This window comes from Mus caroli, chromosome 9 (assembly GCF_900094665.2).
Source record: "Mus caroli chromosome 9, CAROLI_EIJ_v1.1, whole genome shotgun sequence".
Classification (NCBI taxonomy): Eukaryota; Metazoa; Chordata; class Mammalia; order Rodentia; family Muridae; genus Mus; species Mus caroli.
This window is the reverse complement of record NC_034578.1, coordinates 100,398,708-100,420,099: the sequence shown is the minus strand read 5'-3', so window position 1 is coordinate 100,420,099 and position 21,392 is coordinate 100,398,708. Positions and strand designations below refer to the sequence as shown.

General features: G+C 41.6%; 1 protein-coding gene across 3 annotated transcripts in view; it reads right to left on the bottom strand.

Moving 5' to 3' along the window:
- Cpne4 (copine 4) overlaps positions 1-21,392 on the bottom strand; it is a 456,744-nt gene that overhangs the window by 25,205 nt on the left and 410,147 nt on the right. For all 3 annotated transcript variants that reach the window (XM_021171653.1, XM_021171654.2, XM_029482117.1), the window contains exons 8-11: positions 20,081-20,179; positions 16,613-16,699; positions 15,937-15,996; positions 2,134-2,267 (exon numbers count right to left, since the gene is read on the bottom strand). In XM_021171653.1, coding sequence (XP_021027312.1) covers positions 2,134-2,267; positions 15,937-15,996; positions 16,613-16,699; positions 20,081-20,179 — 380 coding nt within the window. The remainder of the gene's footprint in view (positions 1-2,133; positions 2,268-15,936; positions 15,997-16,612; positions 16,700-20,080; positions 20,180-21,392) is intronic.

The following is a 21,392-nucleotide window of genomic DNA, read 5'->3' as shown; positions in this document are numbered from 1 at the left end:
ACCTTACTATAAATTGTCCCTGAATTAGAGCCTGAAGAAGTCAGAGCTGAAACTCATTATTGTCACAGTCAATACCTCAAGGTCAAGTATTCTGAGTGTCACTTTGTATTAGTCAGGGTTCTCTAGAGGAACAGAGCCTATATAATGAATATCTATCTATCTATCTATCTATCTATCTATCTATCTATCTATCTATCTATCTATCTATCTATCTATCTATCTCTATGTCTATCTCTGTATCTAATTCTCTCTATATAGGGATTTATTAGAATCACTTACAGGCTGCTGTCCAGCTAGTCCAACAATCGCTGTCTACCAGCAGAAGGCCCAAGAATCCACTAATTGCTTGGTTTTTGAGGCTGAATGACTCAGCTAGTTGTCAGTATTCACTGGAATTCTGAAGAAGTAGGCTCTAATGCCAGTGAAGGAATGGAGCTGCTAGTGAGAGCAAGCAGGCAAAGGGAAAAAAAGCTTCCTTCTTCTATGTCCTTTATGTAGGCTGCCATCAGAAGATGTGGGTCAAAATAAAGGTATATTTTTTTCCACCTCAAAAGATCCAGATTGAAAGTACGTCTTTCTACATCAAATGACTTAAACCAAGAAGAAATCCCTCTCATAGGTGTCCCTAGCTGCTTGGGGTTTAGTTGACAGCCAAGAATGGTCATCACAGATTTCAGTGATTTAAAATGATTACTGAAGTATGCTTTAGGTGTGCAGCAAGAGCCACTGGAAAGTTTGGGGGGTGCTTACTGCTCATTGATTGCATAGGGTCTGGCAATCCAATCTCTAAGTGTCTCTATGCTACACTAAGGTATTTTGCTGACCAGATTGAATACAGAGATCTCAGCAGGCAGGAGACTGACTGGACTTTTCCTATAGCTCATGCTGGAGGTTTCACAAGGGTGTGTCCTTTACTGTGCTACAGCAGAAACAGGTTTTTAAAGTGGTTGTTACCAGTAATGAACTCAGGAAGAACAGAAATAACGATATGTGCTCATGTTTCTCTACAACCAGAGCACAGAGATGCTTTGTTTATCTTCTTGGATTAAAAGGTCAGCTGCTTACAGCTCATTACCAACTAAGCTTGTTTCCCCATCACACCAGGGAGTCCTCTGAGAGGTGCACCTTTGTGTTTACATTGGTTCCACCTCCAGAAGCCTTAGGTAAACATCTGTGCTCCTTCCCTTTATCCAGTGACACAGGAGTGACAGCAAATCCAGCTTGCTATAGTTTATGTTGATCACTTCTCTGGGGAAATATTGAGAGGCCGAACCTACTCCATCTTGGGACTGGCCTCTATCTTAAAAGAAAATACAATACTGTGGTGGAAAAGGCCAATATTTATCATTACGAAGAAATAAATAATAGTGATTGAATCTTAAGATCATCTCTGCATACATGTGAGCACACACACACACACACACACACACACACACTTTCCTGTCCATATTGATGTGCACCTGGGCAGACATATCTTGTCTGTTAATGTTACCAGTAGCTTCCAAGATCGGTAAAACACAAAGATTTTGTACTCAATATGTAGAACCTGAAAGACTGTGGTTCAAATACCATTTCTGTTTGTGGGGCAGTATACAAATTGCTAATATTTCCTATAGTCTTATTCTTTTAATAATGATGACTATTATATAAGATGCATAGAATACAGAGGATGGATGCAGGAGCATCCAATAAAACCATGCATCTAAAACTCAGATGTGTACACCAGACATCTAAGAATCTCTTCAAGTTGTAAAATCCAATTCAGCAGGACAGGGTGCTGCTGGCGCATGAACAAACTGTGAGGAGCAAGGACACCTTCACACTTAGTCCACACAATGAAGCTTAGATTTGCTATCTATCTACTTCACCAACCTAATAAGAGCAGAGCGCTGAGAGAGAGAGAGAGAGAGAGAGAGAGATTTGTTGGCTCACTGGAGCAAATGTGGCACCAACTCAGTTTCTCTAGGAGCAGAGGATGAAATGTTTGACACAAAGTTTTATTCTGTTCTTCCAAGAGTTTCTACATGAGGAGATGCCTGAGCTGACTGCCACTCTTTGGCCATGAGTCAGCCAAGGGCCATAGGACCTCCCACCTCAGAGATAAGACCACAGTTGATGTCTGAAGTCTCTTACCTGTCATAGTCTTGGCAAATCTCTCCCACAGCCACCAAGGCCTTTAGGTACTCATTGGGCTGGTAAGGGTGGATATAGTGCAGGGAACAGCTGTTTCTGGGGTCTCCATTAGAGGCAGTGAAGTCTATAGCTACCTGGAAGAGGGGAAGCATAAGAATAAATGCACTGTTAAGAACTATAACCAACCTGGAGACATGGCCTCGGATAGAGAAAAATAAGAGTACATGACATATCTGGCTGATAAGGAAAGTAAGAGAAGTCAGTTTCCTGAAAACCTTGTTATGAATTTGACTGAAGTCAGTTTTGCTGTCTTGAATGGCCCCTGCTTCTTCCTATCCAAATGGGACTTGAGACGATAGTTCAGAAAATCCAATCACTATTGATTCACATCACCAAGCATCAAGGGTAAGGGTGGGGCATCTGTCTCCAATTTCATAATCCACCAAGAAAAGGCTACTGTGCCCCCTGGGCAGAAGAGCTCCATCTGTGAAGGACAAGAACCCTTATGGCCAAATTCTGTGTAGAGAATCCCGACTCCCTGAGAAAGCTGCTGTCTAATTTCTATGCAGTCAGTTGCAGAGATATGTATTAGGGTGGTTTTAACAAAATGCATCCCAGGAGCCACACAGTGAAGCATCTTCCAATGCATGTGAGGACTCCTGTCTGTAATGCAGAACACACCTGGATAGCTTGTCATTGCAGGTGGGAACGAGAGAAGAGCAGCCTTTGTCTAGCCATCAAATAGTCTTTCTCCTTCAGCTGTCTGAGATTATTCTAACTCCCAACTCATCTTTTAAAAACAATATATTTTAAGTTATCATAAAAAGCAATGAGTTTCTTTAATGTCCTTTTCTACATAAACACCATCATATTTTATCTTAATTATCCTTCTTCCAAACTGTTCTTCCCTGTGTTTTTGTGGACCCTGCTGGCTGATTTCCACTTTTCCCCAGACAACCCCCTCTGCTTGCTTATCATATTTATTCTATTACCCTCTCTTCCCCCTGTGCCTTAAGACTTCCTCTTCCCATCTTGGTCCATTTTCTAGTTTCATAACACACACACACACACACACACACACACACACACACACAATTTTAAATCTTAGTTTCATATGTAAGAGAAAGTATATTTGTCTCTCTGAGTTTGGTTATTTCACTTCATATAATGATTTCTACCTTGTGTCTGGCTAGGGTTATTATTAAACTTTTTATTTTGCCTGAATCAGACTCTAATATGTACCTCATATTTTTAATCCATTGGTATGTTGGGGACATCTGACTATATTGCCTAGTTATGGTAAATGGTGCAATTATAAACACAGGGGTGTGGTACCTCTGTGGGATGATGACTTGGAGTCCTTCAGGTATATTGCCAAGAGTGGTATAGCTTGGCTGTATGGTGGTTCTGTTTTCAGTGGTATGATGAGCCTCCATACAGGTTTCCATAGTGACTATATGAGTCTACATTCCCCACCAAGATTGAATTAGGGTCCCTCTCTCCCGACACCCTCATCCACATTTGCTACTTGTTTTCTTGATGATGGCCATTCTGACTGGGATGGGATGAAATCTCAGAGCAGTTTAAATCTCCATTCTCTTGATGGCCAAAGATGTTGGATAGCTTTTTAAGTATCTAATATTGGCTCCTTGTATTCTTTTTATCCTGTATATGGCGTGTGTGTGTGTGTGTGTGTGTGTGTGTGTGTGTGTGTGCACATGCCCAAGGTCAATACTGGATACCTTTCTTGATCATTCTGCACCTTATATATTGAGGCAGTGTGTCTTTCACTAAATCCAGAGCTTGCTATTTGACTAGGCTGGCTAGCTAGCTTATTCCAGGTATTCCCTATCTGTGTCCTATGCACTAGAATTGCAGCTAGACCCATTTGGCTTTCACATGGATTTGGGAATCCGAACTCTGGTCCTAGGACCCTTGGAGCTATTTCTCCTGCTCTTGCATTTCTTCTTTTGAGAACTATCAAATCAGACATTAGCCTATTTACCTAGCACATGGTATGTCTTTGACATTTTATTTGTGCAGTTCTTTATATATTCTAGATATTAATCCCTTCTCTGATGTGGAAGTGGGAGAGACTGTCTTCCCACTCTCTGTGTTGTCTCTTCTCTCTGGTTATCGTTTGCTCGGCAGTGCAGAAGCCTTTTCATTTCAGGCTCCCGGACTTGTCAGTTCTTGAGCTTCTTTCCTGTTCCTTTGATGTCTTTTTGTCAGCAAGTTTTCTGCTGTGGTTACAACATCTTGAAATCTTTTCTCTGTAGTTCCCTCTAGAAGTTTCAAAGTTTGGGAGTCTCAAATTAAGGTTTTTGACTCATTTGGAATTCATTTTTGTGTAGGGCAAGTGATAAGTCTCATTCATCTGCATGCGAAAATCAAATGGTCTCAGACCACTGTCAAGGAGGCTGTCCTCTTGCTAATGGATGTTTTTGCCAGTGTTGTCAGACACTGGTGACTGTAACAGTAGAGGCTTAATTCTGGGTCCTCTATTCTATTCCCTTGGCCTACTTGTTTGTTTTTGTGCCAGCATCACACTGTTGCTGCTGTTTTCCTACTATAGCTCTAATGTAATTGGAAGGCAGTGACTGCAGTGCTTGTAGCATGGTTCTTTCTGTTAAGGGTGTCACCATTTGGGATTTTGTTCTTCCTTATGAACTTTATGTTAGTTTCCTGCTTCTGTGAAGTAAAGGCCACTGATCACCTCACTTCCCAATGCTCTTTAATAGTTACCATTGATCTCTTGCAGGGTTTCTCTGGAACCACTAATTTTATAATTGGCATGTTCTGGGGCACTGTTATGTAGTCCAAGGTGGCACTGAACTCAGAGATCCACCCGCCTCTGCCTCTGTAGTGCTGTGACTAAAGGCAAGCATCACTGAGCCTGTGTTGGCACTGTCAGACATCTGACTCAGCTTTGCAACGATGTGTTGAAGGGTCCCATGAAGCCAAGGTTACAGGAAAGCTCAAGGCAAACGTTGGCTAAGAATGTGCCCCCCCCCGAAATGCATTGCAGTCTTGGAGAAACAGTTGTGACTATTTAACATTTTAGGATCTAAATTCTGTATCTCCCTAAGTCAGGGAGCACTGTAGTATTGGAGTGCCTGCCTACTGTGTGAGAGGCCTTGGATGAGCTGAGCTAAGGCTCCCATTTTTGGCTTGCTTAGAATTTAAAGCAATTTTTTTTCTATATAGTAAAAGATTATTTTTAATATTTAAAAATAAAAAAGGTCATTGAGATTTTTATTACATTGGATCTGTATGCAAACCTTTTTCCACTGCCACCTTCTTATTAACAGCATTAATTCTGGCAATCCCTTAGCATCGGAGGTCTATCCAAATTCTACTGTCTTCTTCAACTTTTTTCTGAGAACCCTTACAGCTCCTTTGTTAGTATTTTTCTTTAGTTATTTTAACCTACTGTGAATGATATCCGTCTCCCACCCAACTCACCCTGATGCTTTGTTGTCAAGTTGTATATAGATATGCATACTGATTTTTGTGTGTTGATTTTGTATCCTGTTACCTTGCTAAAAGTATTCATGAGGTCTAAATGTTTTCTGGCAAAGTACCTAGGATCTCCAAAGCTAAGTACAGGATCATCTCATCTAAAAATAGAAAAAATTGGCTTCTTCCCTTCCTTGATTGCTTAGATAAGGTTTTTGAGCACTGTAGTAAGAAAGAGTGGGCACCTATTTTGTTCCACATGTTAGAAGAAATGGTCTCAGTTTTACTCTGTTCACTATAATGTTGGTTTTAGGTTTATTTTATAATAGTCTTCCTTATGTTGATTTGTATTCTTTCTATTCCTAGTTTCTTGGGTACTTTTATCATAAAGGAGTGCTGGGTTTGTCAGGACTCTTGGCATTACTTGAGTTAATATGTGATTTCAATCCCTCAAGTGTATTTATTCATTTGCTGATCATACTTCCTGGTTTGTGAGTATCGAACCAACATTTCCTCTTTGGGATAAAACCAACTTGGTCATATGCTCTTGAGTTCACTTTGCAAACATTTTATTGAGAATTTTAACAGGTATAGTTATCAGGGTAGTTAACTGTAGTTGACTTGTGAGCATTTACAGTTTGGCATCAGAGTGGTACTGGGGTTTGTAATGAGTTTGGTTTTAGAATTGGAAGATCTTTGCCTTCCTATTTCATAGAACCATTTGAGAAGCCAATGATATTGGCTCCTCTTTAAAAATTTGGTAGAATCTGGCAGTAGATCTGGGCTTCTTTTTGATGAGAGATAATTCTATTACTGCTATCATCTTGTGGATCTCCTATAACTGGAGTTACAGGTGATTGTGAGCCATCATGTAGGTGCTAGGAATTGAACCTAGATCTCTTGGGAGAACAGCTAGTGCTCTTAACCATTGAGCCATCATTCTAGCCCCAAAAGATAGGGCCAACCTTTTGATGGAGTCTATGTACTGCTCTTTATCAAATACTTCTTAACAACAAAAGATAGCAATGAATACTTTAAGATTAGGGTGTTAAAATGAGAGGAAACACCTTGGCTTTCCAACAGCACCACCACTGAAAGAATAGTCAACCTGGCAAAGATATCTCAAAGACTGGTCAGCTTAGGGTGGGGAAGGATACAACGTGAAGTCATGGGGGAAAGTAGAATATTCATGTTGCATCTTATTTTCTTTCTGTTTGCACTATACTAGAATGTGCCCATTGGTTCCCTGATAGCAAGAAAGCTCTATTTTCCACACATGATCTTGGAAATTATGATATGGGAATCATTGTTTGTGTTAAATTTAGAAAATTCTATTATAATCAATGACTGGGATGTTCCCTGGACTTTCAAAGAAGTGTGGGGGGGCATCTAGAAGGAAAAAAGCGCTATAATTAAAGAGAATGATGGTGGAAGAAACATGACTTTGTCTGAGCTTGTAGTCCTCTAATCAATCAAAATGAAAAGAATAATCTAACTATAATTTATTTACAAGTTTTTGTTTTTTTTTTTTTTAAATGAAGCTACTCCTCTTCTTCCTTACTTCTTTACAGGACTTAGTTTAAAATTATTTCAGGAAGGAGTCAACTCTGTTTTCAGAATACCTCTTCAATTTTGACAAGGGATGTCTACTGATAAAATGAAGGTACAAAGTACAAAGATGTGACAAGGAAGATCATGGAAAGGGAACTCACCACCCCAAAGCATCCTGACTCTGAAACATCATGAACAGAGAGGAACAACTTCTGTTACAACTTTTCTCCATGTAGGCTGCTTTATTGGCATTATTACCTTGTATGAAACTATCAGGTATGTAGAAATTGTTGTTACTTTTTATTAATTACCATGATGCCCAAAGATATTGAAGGACATACAAGTACTTTATGGTGGGGCTGGGCTTAAAGTTACATCTATATGCCTTCTGTTATACACCTAAAAGAACATTTTCAGGACAAAATATACTGATATTTTAACCTTTCCCTAGTAAGTTTTTATTTCTTGTGTATCTGACTGTAGTTTCTTGAAGCAATATCTTTGCCATAAGAAAATTTATTACATTTGCTTATATGTAAAAAAATAAAATAAAATCCATCAGTAGATGACTGGATACATGTGCACCATGGAGTCTTTTCCAGACATAAAAAAGAACGAAATTACATTGCCTGCAGAAAAAATGGCTGGGGCTGGAATCCTGTTCATCATGTAAACAAAATAACTCGGAGGCAGAATACAACACATTGCATGTTTTCTCTGGCCTGTGGCGCTTAGATTTTAGATGGCTGCATAGATTTACACACATTTAGGATATAGAAATTGAAGTAAGATTGTCTGATTCTGTGAAGGAAGATGACTACTGAGGGAGGAGAGAGAAGAAGTCTGACCAGTGATTCTGTCAAAATAAACGATATGTGAGAATGAAAAAGTCTTTATGAGCCCTACCACTATGTACAATAAATATATGACAATAATAAAAAAGTCCTAAAATCTTTAATCTCTAATGTAACAATTCCCATTGAAAAATGAAGGGGCCTGGCCAGGAGGTAGAGAGATTGTGAAGTAGGAAGCAGGATGTAGCTGTGACAATTCTGGGGAAGTGGTCTTGAACCAATTAGTTCTCTGTGACTAACCAGTTGTGGAGGGAGGGAAAGGGACAAGCAAAATGTATGTGGCAGATGGGTAAGAGTGGGAAGAGGTTTTACTGAATATGGATGAAGGTGACCCCAGGGACCCTAATGCCTCTGTCTTTTGAGATGGGGTTCATCCCGGAAGTGAGAACTAATCTTCACAAAGAAAGAGAAGACAATGCATAGCGCTCCCTCCAATTGAACACTGGGATGCAAGGGGGTGATACTTAAAACCTCCATGAACTCTAAGCAAGAGACAGGAAGCACCCAGGGATCCATTCATGAGGCTCTGGTCAGACACTTCTGGTCAAAATATGTGCAGGCAATTCTAGAAAATTTTTCTTAAGAGGAACATCCAAGAGGTTCTCAGAGTCTGCGGGTGTTGGTACCCGCTGTTCACTCCAGCACTTGGGAAGGCAAGCGGGTACATGAGGGTTGCAAGGCAAGGTCAGCCTGGGCTACAGGGCAGGAGATGGCATCCATCATACCATGCTAGACCCCTGGGCTACAGGGCAGGAGATGGCATCCATCATACCATGCTAGACCCCTGGGCTACAGGGCAGGAGATGGCATCCATCATATCATGCTAGACCCCTGGGCTACAGGGCAGGAGATGGCATCCATCATACCATGCTAGACCCCTGGGATGAGTTTGGTTCAGACACCCACCATTCTCAGCCATTTTCTCTCAAAAAGATAAATTTTAGAGACGATAACACCTGTGGTTTGAAAATACTTATCCCAGGGAGCAGCACAATTAGGAGGCGTGGCCTTGTTGGAAAAGGTGTGGTCTTGTTGGAGTAAGTATGTCATTGTGGGTGCTGGGAATTGAACCCCCATCCTCTGGTGCACTTAACCACCCCAATTAAATGTCCTTTATAAGAGTTGTCTTGGCCATGGAGTTTCTTCACAGCAATGGAAACCCTAATGAAGACTATGCCTTACATATACAATTGGGTTTGGAAGGTAAATCAGAGCTGGAATGACCAAATATGACATCACTCCTTTCCTTTCTACCTAGAAGATCACTTTAAAACTGTAGGGAACCCAAAACTTGGTGTGATGATATATTGGTGTAAGTTCTGTACTTGGAAGAGTGAGGTAGAAGGACTGCGAGTTCTATAGACTATCCTGGGCTATATGGTGGAACCATTTCCCAAGTATCCCACCGGAAGTTGGAGATGAAATACCCACCTTCAGGAGGTGGCCTTCCAACAAGAGTTCTGTGCTCTTTAAAGTTAGCCATGGTGGGAAGAGAACGCAATGAAAGGTTAGATTTATTTTAGAAAGCAACAAGCGGGAGGTGGGGGGTGAGGAGAGCAGTGAATGTTGGGATTAAGTTGAGAAAAAAAAAAAAAAAAAGACTGAAAATGCCTGTCCCCAGAGGTGGCTGCAGACACTCAGATTCCTAAGTGCCAGCAAGCTAGCTGAACCTTTTCTGATGGGAAATCTTTATGAAAACCTGGTCTTTTGGTGAGTGTTCCAGCCTTCTTGGCAGGCAGCAGAGAGCAGGCTCCTGGGAAACAGCTTATGTTTTGAGGATGTGTGGAGTGGCTCTGCAAACCCAGGCCTAGAAAGCAGGCCTGACACTCTCTAGATGCTCTCTCTGGCGCATCTGGGAGAGGGCTAACTGTGAAGAATGAATGTGTCTTTGACACTTTTAGTTTTTACACCAAACAATCCTAACTGGCCATTAGGGGGACTCTGTTGGATACAAGCCACTGGAAGCAGAATCTAGGGAGTTGCTGGATCTCTTGTTACCTGGAACTCACATGTATACTGTCATATCCTGAGGCAGCCACACAATTTGGACTTAGGTAATGAGTCTGGTAAGAGAGGTGGACTTTGGACATTTCTTAAGTGATAACCTAAACTCTTGTTCTCAATTCTCACAAAATTCTGTGGGGTGGTCATGAAATAAAAAATAAATTCCATTTCCCTGAAAGTGTCTAGTGCATTTCCTGGAAATGATAGAACATTTGCCTCCTCTGCCCATTGCACCCCGGCTATGTGTAGGCATTCAGGACACAGAGATCACTCTTCTGCATCACAGTTCATCAGGTGTCTAAAATAGAGAGTTAGAAACTTAAGCCAGGAGCTATAAGGCATGCTAAGTAATCTTTTCTAGAATAAGAAAAGATTTCCTGGGAGGATCTTGAATAGATAACCCAAATTTTAGATTTGATGGTCAGGATGAGAGAACCCATATTCGGCTTCATGTCTATAATACCATATTACTAAACAACATAAAATCAGAGGAAAGTGGAAAACATCACCTTTAAATTTTTACAACAACACATCATGAGTAGCCATGCCAAAATATATTAATAAAAGTTACTGCTCAGGACTCTGTATCTTAGTAAGTAATTTTATTTTACTTTCTAGTTGTTTTATATATTTCTCCCATCCATTTTGCACGGCCATAGCAGAATACTATAGACTGGGTCATTTACAGATAATAGAGATAGGATTGGTTCATAGTTGTAGAGGCTGGAGTACCCAAGCCTGCCTCTGTTGCCCAGAGTTGCTCTGTTGCTCAAACTGTTGCCCAGTCTGAGAAGACTGGAACGCTCGCCCAAAGATAGGCTCACTGCTAGAATCTATCTAGGAGTATTTCATTGTGGAAGGCAGAAGAGAATGTGTGAGAGAGAACACAGATGTACTCTCTTTTATAATTCATATTATAATTATATTATAATTCCTCAAGAGCGTAAAACTCTCATGCGTAAAACTCTCATGACCTATAAACCTCCAGAAAGATCCTATCTCTCACTTCCCAATTCCGTTGCTTTGGGGATTCAACAGATGCTTCATGGGGACACACCCAAACTATAAAATATATAAAATCACACATAGACGCATACGATAGTGACATCTAGTACATAGTTGTACTCACAGAGTCATTCTGGTTTTCTTTATACTCAGTGCTATCATAGACATGGCTCTATGTGATTACCTTGCCATTGGAATTATAATTTAAAATGGCTTTATCATAGTCCATTTAGATGAAGTGCTGTAATTTACACAGTTGTTTTACTGTTGGACATTTAAGCTGTAGAAGTTCCTATCTGTGAAAAATCTATGCTACAATTAACATTTCTATGCATCTATAAAAGTCACAGCTTTCAAAGGAAGACTTTAATTCTTCCACTATCTCCTTTCCAGACATCTTACAGCATCTGTTTCTTCCGCATTGTCTATAATTACATTTTGTCTATGAAGTTCTAGTATGTGGTTTTATTTTTAGATGCACAGCCATGTGCCAAGCCATGTGCCTCTCTCTGTCATCTGTTTCACCTCTATTCACCTCCTCTAAGACTGCAACACCACAGTTATCTTCGTTCTTGTGCCTCCAGGATTCTCATGAGGTATATATGGAGCTCACCTGGGGGACGCTCTGGATTTTCTATGGTTATGTGCAAAGTCAAGTACGCATTTTCTACTGGGAGAATCTGAGGCGTGTCTCAGGTTCTCAGATGTCCTGGTGACCAAAAAGAAATAAATGACTAAGGTTCCTTTTAACATCAGGATTGTTGCCTTGGTCTTGTAACTTTCTCCTCCTGATCCCTGACTGGCCATCTGGCCATTTGGGATTCTGGGCCTCCTTTCCTGTCTTTTCTCTTGCGCACGGAGGTCTTATATGACTTCTTGTCATTGGGTACCTTGTCTTTCTGTATTCTTTTCTTTCTCCATCTCCTCCAGATTCAGGTACATTCAGTTCCACCTGTTTATTGGGATCAAGGCTTGCCTTTGTAGGTGCCATGCAATGGGATACTCAAACATCCTTCCAGCATTCCTCAAAGTAAATCCATCCTTTGGTTTAGATCTCTCTTGACTTGCATTTCTCTGTGAACAACATCTGCCAGGCTTTGCCAGACAGGCAGCAAGTCCAAGTCATGCTAGACTCATTTGCTTTCTAAATCTCCTTTTTTTTTTGTATCCCAGGTCATTGTTTTCCCTTCCACACACCCCTTCTCTCACTACCACATTAGGTTCCCTTCTTGTCATTGTCCACTGGCACTGTTGCAATGGCTTTTACTGTTGGGCCTGTTGCCCCTGCTTTCACCTCCTGCTTCAACACTCCATATCCTTCGCTGCTATCACTTGCGTTTGATAAATAGTGCTTGATAAACATCACCAGATTTTCTCCTCTAAAGCACATTTCTATTGCTTCCTGTCCTGTTCTTGGTCCATTTGAACAACATTCTCTCACAACTCAAGTCATCTCAAACTCTGACCCAAAGATACCTCTCAACACCTCCTAAACACACCTGCCACTCATATTAACACAAGTAAGTTTCCAGCATTTATCATTTGAATTTATGTACATACGTACGTAATCCATGGGGGATATTCTTCAAACCAAATTCCTAGAACTTTGCCAATCCATCTAAAAATCCACCCGAACTGTTTTTCCTAGACAGTTTGGGGTTAAATAAAAGTATTTCAGGCAGTCTGTTGTTGGGCGCAGTTTCCCCAGCTTTAACCCTCTTATTTTGAATCTTAATCCTCATGGAAGACACAAAGGCTTCTCTCTACTCCTGAAGGCCACATGAGATACTCAGAGTCTCTCTAGGAGAGACTCAGAAGAGGTGAGTATGGAGAGTTTAATAAAGGGGCAGACCACAAATGTTTAGAAAAGATTATAAGAAATCAATTACAGAGGGTAGATAAAACTGTTTCTAGAACTCAGGAAGAAGAGTATATGAAGGACAGGGCATATGGTAAGAATGGAGACCTTTTATGAAACGACAAGGTCTCTATGGTTCATACCTAGAAAGCAGAAATCTAGAACAATTCTTCTGCATTGGGTTTCCTGTTTGATCTCTGGTTAATTCCTATCAATGGAATACCCAAGAAACAGCTCAAAGTAGGAGGACCTGGCTAGTGCAGGTGCTTGGGGCTCAGGCAGGGGTGGGAAAGAAAGATTAGGTCTGTAGGATGAAGTGTAGAACATTGAGAACTTGGTGTCACTTAAATATCACTCTTTAGGACTCAAGTTTCTTGTGCCTAAAGCTACCTGTCTTGCTCAGCAGCCATGCACAGCTTCGTGAACCAATGAGAATCTTTGCCTCTGGGTGGTGCACAGGTCTAATGACTTTCCTCCTCCTTCTCTCTTCCCTGCCCTCTCCATGCCAGGGAGGCCCCTCCCCCCATATCTCCACTCTCTGCCACTCATTTCCATGCTGCAATAAAGTTACTGGGTGGTACATAAACACTAGTAGGCAGAATTAAACCACACACTATTTTTAATTAACTGTACTACAGCTTAAAATTTGCATAACGTTGTACTATTTAAGCAGCAAGAACTTCGTAATGAGAAAGCTGACTTCATTTTGGAAGTAAATGCCACTGGCATGAGAGACTGGTGCATTTTCTTGGACAGAGCATCCAGAACTCTTATTATCCTTTGAGTATCTAACCTGAGATCTTTAGGAGGAAGGGGCTTGTGATGGAACCCTCAATAGCCCTGCCCCTTCTCAGCATTATTTTACATTCTCCTTCCTATTTGTTGCTCCTGACTGAGATCCTCACACAAGTCTACTATTAGTTGGCACTGGAGGAGACGAGGGTGGGGATGAACATGGAGAGAGCTAGGACTTGGGGTGCTGCTGGTGGCAAATTTTGAGGTAGCCTCTACTCAGTTGGGGAGGGTTAATGAGAAGAGAAAATTGAGGAAAACAGAGCAGGAAAAGCAACCTTTCAAAGTCAAGCAGCTACAGGAATATTCAAGAGTACATACCCTGTGAGCCAACTGGTGGAAAGTCACACATTCCGAAGAACTGGGTAGCACAAATTGGCCTTTATGGGAAATTTCAGGGGGACACTCAAAGATGAATGGGAAGAGAAATGGGTTGAATCTTGGAGGAAACTAAGAAAGGAGGGTAAATATAATCAAAACACATTATATGAAATTCTCAAAGAAGTAACAATCAGTCAGGATGTGGTCTGGGAATGCTGTGGGGGTGGCTGATGCTATCCAGCACAGCCCCAAGGGCAAAGCAAGCCCGTGAAGGTTGAATAAGGAGTTGTTCAAGAGCCTAGGATCTACGGAATCCAAAACAAACCGAAATCAATAGAGCTTTCCCTTGAAAAACCTATAAATAGCTTCTTGACATCACTCCTTTGCCTATTATCTTGGGAAACTATTTCAGTAGCTCTCCTTGGAAAACTTCTTGTTTTGCTACTGCCCTGCAGATAGACCTGGATCAGCAATAAGTGTGCTACACAGGTAGTGTTGGATGGGTGTGCCCACAGGACTTGCTCTGCTTGTGTTCTTTATGTACCAGTGTGAGTGTAGGAGGGCAGGTGGCTCCATCACTGTAGAACCTTAGACTTTAAGGAAGTGATGTAAGCATTCAAAAGTAAGTGAGCAATGCTGAGTTGAGACAGAACATATGTTGACTTTTCTTTACACGAGAACAAGTTATCCTAGTGTTCTATACATGTGAGGAGACATCATGACCACAGCAACTCCTATAAAGGAAAACATTTAGTTGGGGCTGGCTTACAGTTCAGAGACTTAGACCATTAGTATCATGGTGGAAGTGTGACAATAGGAGACATGGTGCTGGAAAGGAGCCAAGAGCTCTGCATCTAGATCAGCAGACATAAGGAAGAGAGAGAGAGTGACTCTTGGCCTGGCTTGAGCTTCTGAAACCTCAAAGCCCATCTCCAGTGACACACTTCCACCAACAAGACACACATACTTCAACCAGGACTCATGTCCTAATCTTTTCTAATAATGCCACTTCCTATGAGACTATGGGGGCCATTTTCATTCAAATAACCACACAAGTCTTTTGCTAAAGACACACTGGACCATTAAATGCCCATTTATCTTGATTCTCCTTTCTAGTTCTGAGACCAGCATTATCCTTGATTCTGGGAATGCCTGGATTTTGTCAATTGTGTTGGACTCAAACATATACAAAATCTAAACTCATTTTCCATGCTTTTCTCACATGGATGATTTGGTAGAGTGAATGAAAGAGGACTGAGCTTCACAAGTACAGTTCTGTAAGATGAGAGGTAAGCATTGTACAAATTCCACCTTTTCTGTACTATAATCTATAGCTCTTTCCAGTGTTTCAAGCACAACTACATTTTGTTATGTGGGTATGTTCTTTCTGAAAGTTAAATCTGCCTATATCTCAGAACATTTTGAATATTGATTGAGTGAACACAAGTTACTCCAGAGTGAATAGACACAATTTTGTGTGTGTGTGTGTATGCACACTCTCATTGCCTGAGAAAGCATTTGGATAGCATTCCCTTGGTACTGATCATTGGCTATGACATGGATGCCTGGGTTCTGGTTATATGAGCACAACTAAGGCATCTGTCTGAGTACAGTGGAATAGAGCAGCATGGCTCACTTCCTTTTCATCCTTCTTGCTCAGCCATGGGGTCTGGAAATCTATAGCCTGTCTTGCACCTCATGTCACATGTAGGTACTTTAAAAAGGAAAAAAAATCCTAGGAGGGATTTCTAAACCCTCCGAGGCTGAGGAGCAAGGATCATACTCACCAGAAGGAGATGGAATATGGACTCATTTAAGAAACAGGGACCCACATAATATTTTAGCAATAGTACTTAAAAGCTCAAGATTTTTAAGATCTTTTGTATCTGCATGTTCACAAACCCAATACCATTCCCACCCCTCATCGCTCCAAAAAGGATAAACACAAAAGCAGCTTACTGTAAACTGGATTTGACAGCCACCCATGATGTAGTCCAAGAAGGAATGCATCTTGTGGATCTGCATGAAAGAAGGTCTGGATTAATAACAGTATGCTCTGCTTTCCCTACAGATTGAAGGCCTGCACTTCAGAGATAGGCTGGTAAGCCAAGACAAAGGGTAGAAAGAAATTTGTGGTGAATCTTCAACGTCAATACAGATGGGCCCAAAACATCTACAGATTCTCACCCCTTGCTCCACTTTATTTGAGTCTATGTATTGCTTTAATTGACATCATCTGCCCTTCGGAGAAGACCCAAACCTTATTTCAAGAGTCATTACTACTTTAGAATAAGGAATATCTCATACTTAGTTACTTCTCTCACACCACTTGAGCATCTTCCTCTAGATCTGCCCTGTGCACAGAAGAGCCTGAGCTATGACCTGCACTTTCCTGTCTTTCAGGGCAAGACTGTCCCTGGGAAAGGGAAGGTGACATTGGGTTGTCACAGCTTTTAGGCCACTCATGCTTATATTTGATTTCCTCTATCCAGCGCTATATTGATTTTGTGAATTTTCTTTTCTTTGAGAAGGTCACTCCCTTGTGGAAACACTTCCCCTTTGATCACATGACTTGAACTCCTCCCACAAGGCAAGTTTAGCATTATGCTCCTGGTGGAGAGGGGATTACACCTACCTTGCACTGGTTTAGAATCACCATGCCTGAGTTCTTGTAATTTTTCTTCTTGGCTTTGTACTTGGGGTTGATGCATTCCCACTGTACCTACACCAAAAGGGTCAAACATGAGCATCTTCAAAACAAAGTCAAGTCATCGAATGAGGCCAAGATCCTACATGCTTTTGGGGACATACACATGGATCTGGATGGCTGGAAAATGGTCTCTAGGTGGTACCGTTGGTATCCATGAAAATGGCAAGGGGAAGTGATTGACAGACAATGGACTGCCTAGTGGATATTCTTATGCCTTCATTGCCCAGCTTTGTGTCCTTTGATGGGCTGCTAGACTCCTCTATGCCTTGGATTTCTCCTCTCTAAAGCCGACCTTATGATTCTTCAGTTCTCAGCCCTTTCCTTGGCACTCATTCCAGAGGATACTCTTTGAAGGACAGGATAAAAGCCTTGGGAGACACTGAGAACCGATGGATTAACTGGTAGTAGCTAAAACAGTTTCCATCTCTTCCAGACTACAGACAATTGACTCACAGTTAGAAGCAACTGCAAGGCAAGCACCCAGCGGTCACTGGACATTTCTGTTACTGATCCTGAAGGAGCTGGGACCTTCGGCTTCCACTCAGGAGACCTAACTTTATTCCTGACATTCAAAAAATGCCTGAAGAAGCAGCTTTGGAGGCATATGTGAGCAGGATAAACTGACACAATGGCCTCCAATGACCTTGGTGCCCGTGTATTAGTCATGTGACTTGTTTTGGCCAATAGGTCATTAAACATGTGGTGAGAACAGAAGCTGGGGAAAACCAGTGTTCTGAAGTTGCCTTTTCTTGCTTCTAAGTTTTATTTTACCACCTTGTGAAAAAAAAATACATCAGAGGATAAAACCACCACCACTACCACGGAGATGCACTAGCCATCTCTGCTGCTTAGGCACAAAAGTGTGAGCGTTCCACGGCTCCATAATAGGCAGAGAGGAGCTATCCTGGGTGAACAAGATGAAATTGCCAACCAAGAAAATGTCAAGTAATGATGACTGTTTGGGGGCAGGAAGTTAGTGGGAAACTCATTACTCAGGAACAGATCACAGTAGTGTCTCACAGAGTCCATCAGTGACTCTGAACCACTTCCCTAGTCACTCTAAGCCTCACATATCAGGACCACTCCAGATCCAGATCTTCCAACCACATTGATTCCTTCCAGGAGGGTCTTGGAGAGGGCCCTCCTATTTGGTATTATAAAAATTTTCCACTTATCAGTCTCAAACTAAAGCTATTTATGGGGATGGTCAATAATTAATGGTTAGTTAAATTACTGCATTCTGTCAGCATAATGACCCAGGCAGGGAAAGGGAGATTGAACAATGGGTCTCCTCTTTTTCCCTCTGATATAGGTATACTAGGGTCCTCAGGTTCAAGGTTCCTATCCTCTCACCTATCTGATTGACCTGCTTCTTCCTCTTCTCTCTTTAAATGATACTTACACAGTAGCCAAAGCATTCTCTGAACATACATGTGTGCATATGTGTGTGTGTATACTTGTACATGAACACACATGAACATTTATGTGCAGGCCATAGATCCACTTCAGGTATTGGTGCTCAGGAGCAATCCATCTCATTCTTTTGAGATTAAACATTTACTGACATGGATCTCTCTAGGTAGGCCAGGTTGGCCATCCCACAAGCCCCAGCTACCCTCCTAGCTTCTTCTCCCTAATGTAGGAGTATACCACCATGCCTGGCTTTTTAACATGGGCTCTGGGGATCAAACACAGGTCTTTGTGCTTCTACAGCAAGCACTTTATCAACTGAGCTACTGCCCCAACCCACTGACACAACCTTTTAGCAAATTTGAATCAGTTTGATCCTTTTCAGCATCACCCAATGAAGTTTTCTACAGTGGTTGGGATACTCTGTGTCCTTGTCATCCAATACCACAGCCACCAGCTGCATTAGATGGATCTAACAGTGTTTCTTAATCTAATTTTAATTAATCAAAATATAATCACATGTGGCTGGTGGCCACCATATTTTTGGAGAGCACAGTTTAATTATGTCTTCATAACATTTGGAGGACTGTATTAGAGTCAATTCTTCCTGACCTCTGCTCTGTCTTTGATTGCTTCCCATGCAAGGGCACCCCACACTCTCTGCACCCAATATACTGGTCCCTTTCCAAGTACTCCAGCACACCAGCTCGTTCCTGCATCAGTATCTAAGAATGTTCTCTCTGCCTGAAATGTTTTTCCCTTACTCACTGCCAGACTTGCCTTCTTTCATCCTTAAAGGGTCTGAAGTTAAATGTGACCTTGTCAGCTGATAACTTGTAATCCACTCCCTAATTGGAGGGTTTCTATCCTGTGCATGTGTGCATATATGCATAAGTGCATGCATTTGTGAGTGCAGGTGTGTATGCATGTGTGTGCATGTGTATGTGTGTGTGTACATGAAAATGATCCATGCGTATGTGGGAAATAAGAGGACGACTTACAGGAGTTGTTTTTCTCCTTCTACTTCTTTGGATCTCAGGGATCAAACTCAGGCCACCAGGCTTGGCAGCAAGTACCTTAATCAGAGGCGTCATCTTTGCAGTCCTATCTCTCCTTTTTAAATAACATTTGTCACAAGTTGTAATTGCCTTCTAATTTTTGTTTACTTCGTTCATGTTTATATCATACTTTGACTCCCATCAGTCTGTTAGCTTTAGGAGAACAGAGACAATGTTGGCAGGATTGGCCATTGTGCATCTAGAGCCAAGCACACTGGATGCCGTAAAAATCACCGAAGAAGAGAACTGTTCCCAACAAATAAATGTGTCAGTACGGGGTCTTGATGTGGAACTAAATTTTACTAGCATCTCACAGATACAGAAAGTACAGTGACCTGCACTTCATGGTCTCAATGGGAATTACAGATTTATCTTTGTTTATCTGGAAGCATCTAGCCATGGTGGTCTTCAATTATGATATATGTTATAATCTTACTTTTAATGGCATCTCAGGAACCCAAAGATGCAATGTTTCCAATATTTATTGATTTGCCTATTTCTGTTTATAGAGGAGGGCAAGATACAACTTTATGAGACACTTTACAACTACAGAGGGTGATATTGGTAAGCTGGCATTGACTTCTTAGCTCAATAGGGCCTGGCCATGTACATTTAATGGAGCAGCAGTTTCTCTAGCTGTGTTCCTTATTATACAAGGAGTGATGGCTTATAATTTAGAGTTGATTTTAATTGTGGCCCTTGGGAAAGCAATGCCCAAGATTGCATAGCTAAAGGAAATTAGACCTGCACTCATTGAACCACTCTGGTTTCCCCATGGAGGAATTGCTATTTCAGGGTTGCAGAATGGCTTTGGGTTGGGAAGGTTCTAGAATCAAATCCCACCATCCTCCCTTTTCATCGGACTCGCCTTTCCACTTTTAGCTAAAAGTGAATCCTAGACAGTGTCTGGGGCAACACTACCTACCTGTTTCCCTTCCATGGCTCCTCTCATCTCCTTGAAGGTGGAGGTGAACTCTCCAATGAAGTCATGCTTGCCGTTGGAGTCCCAGTCCCACACTATGCACTGCAAGACAAAAGGATGACTGTTTTCCCCAAGGCTCTCATCCCAGCAGCTTCCAGCAATGAGGACTTAATGAGGAAGAGTATGTGACAGATGCTTGGTCTGGAACAAAAGCTCGATGTGATGACGTAATATCCCTTTGGAGTCCAGAGCTTTTTCCTTGGTTATGTTGGCCACAACCTCCTGACAGCCCTGTGACACATCAGTCACTGTGACAATTTATCTGTGTTCTCAGAAGAAACCAGTAAGTCCCAGCGAAGAAAGGGATGACTCTCTGGAAGGGGCACCTAGTGAATGGCAGCCTGAGTCATGAAGGTAGCTGTCCTGCTGAGACCCAAATGCCTTTTCTCCTCAGCTCTGATAAGAAAAAAATCACAGACAGTATCTGGTTTATAGCCGGAAGATGTCTGAGTTCAAGAATTTGCGGTTTCCAGAACAGTAGCCTGTTAGTGATTTTGATTGAGTGATGCTAGTCTTGTTTTTTTGTATTTTGTTGATGATAAAAGTACAATGCCAACAAAATCAAATGAAAAGGCTTAAAAGTGAAAGCTTTCATGGTACATGCAGGATAACTGGATGGATGACGGTGAACAATATTTCACATCCATCACTTAGCTGTGGCTGTCTATGTCTAACCAGAGGGATTCATCTACTGCTGTTTAGGTGAGATTCTGGGTGTCCTGGCAATAATTCCTACAGTGACTAGATTAAATCAGCAACAAGCCCTCTGATTGGGTCCATAACTAGGTAAAGAGGAAGGTTCTGATTTTTTTCCCCTAGAGTGAATGTTATTCTACGGTCACGTTTACATTATAAGCCAAGGGAGCACCAGACAAGGTCAAGAGAAAGAGTTACTTGGAGGTATCTTCTAGAAAAGCAGTGTCCTAAAGATATCTCATTCTCCCCCCAGGCTTCAGATTTCTACTGTCTAGTCTGTCTAAGATGTTCAATTGCAGACCCGTTCTTGGATCAGGTGGGGCTCCTTACACATATACAAAGAAATGTGTCCCACCCCCAGAAACATCCTTACTCATTTAAATTTTGTTACAATAAATTGCACCCACATCCATGTAGCTACTACAAATTGGAAATGGGCACCATTCACAATATTTGTCCTTACCACCACATACCACATACTACACATGGGTCATCTCCATGCTGTCTGCTCTACATTGCTCAACTTCATCCCTCCCCTCCCCTCCCCTCCCCTCCCCTC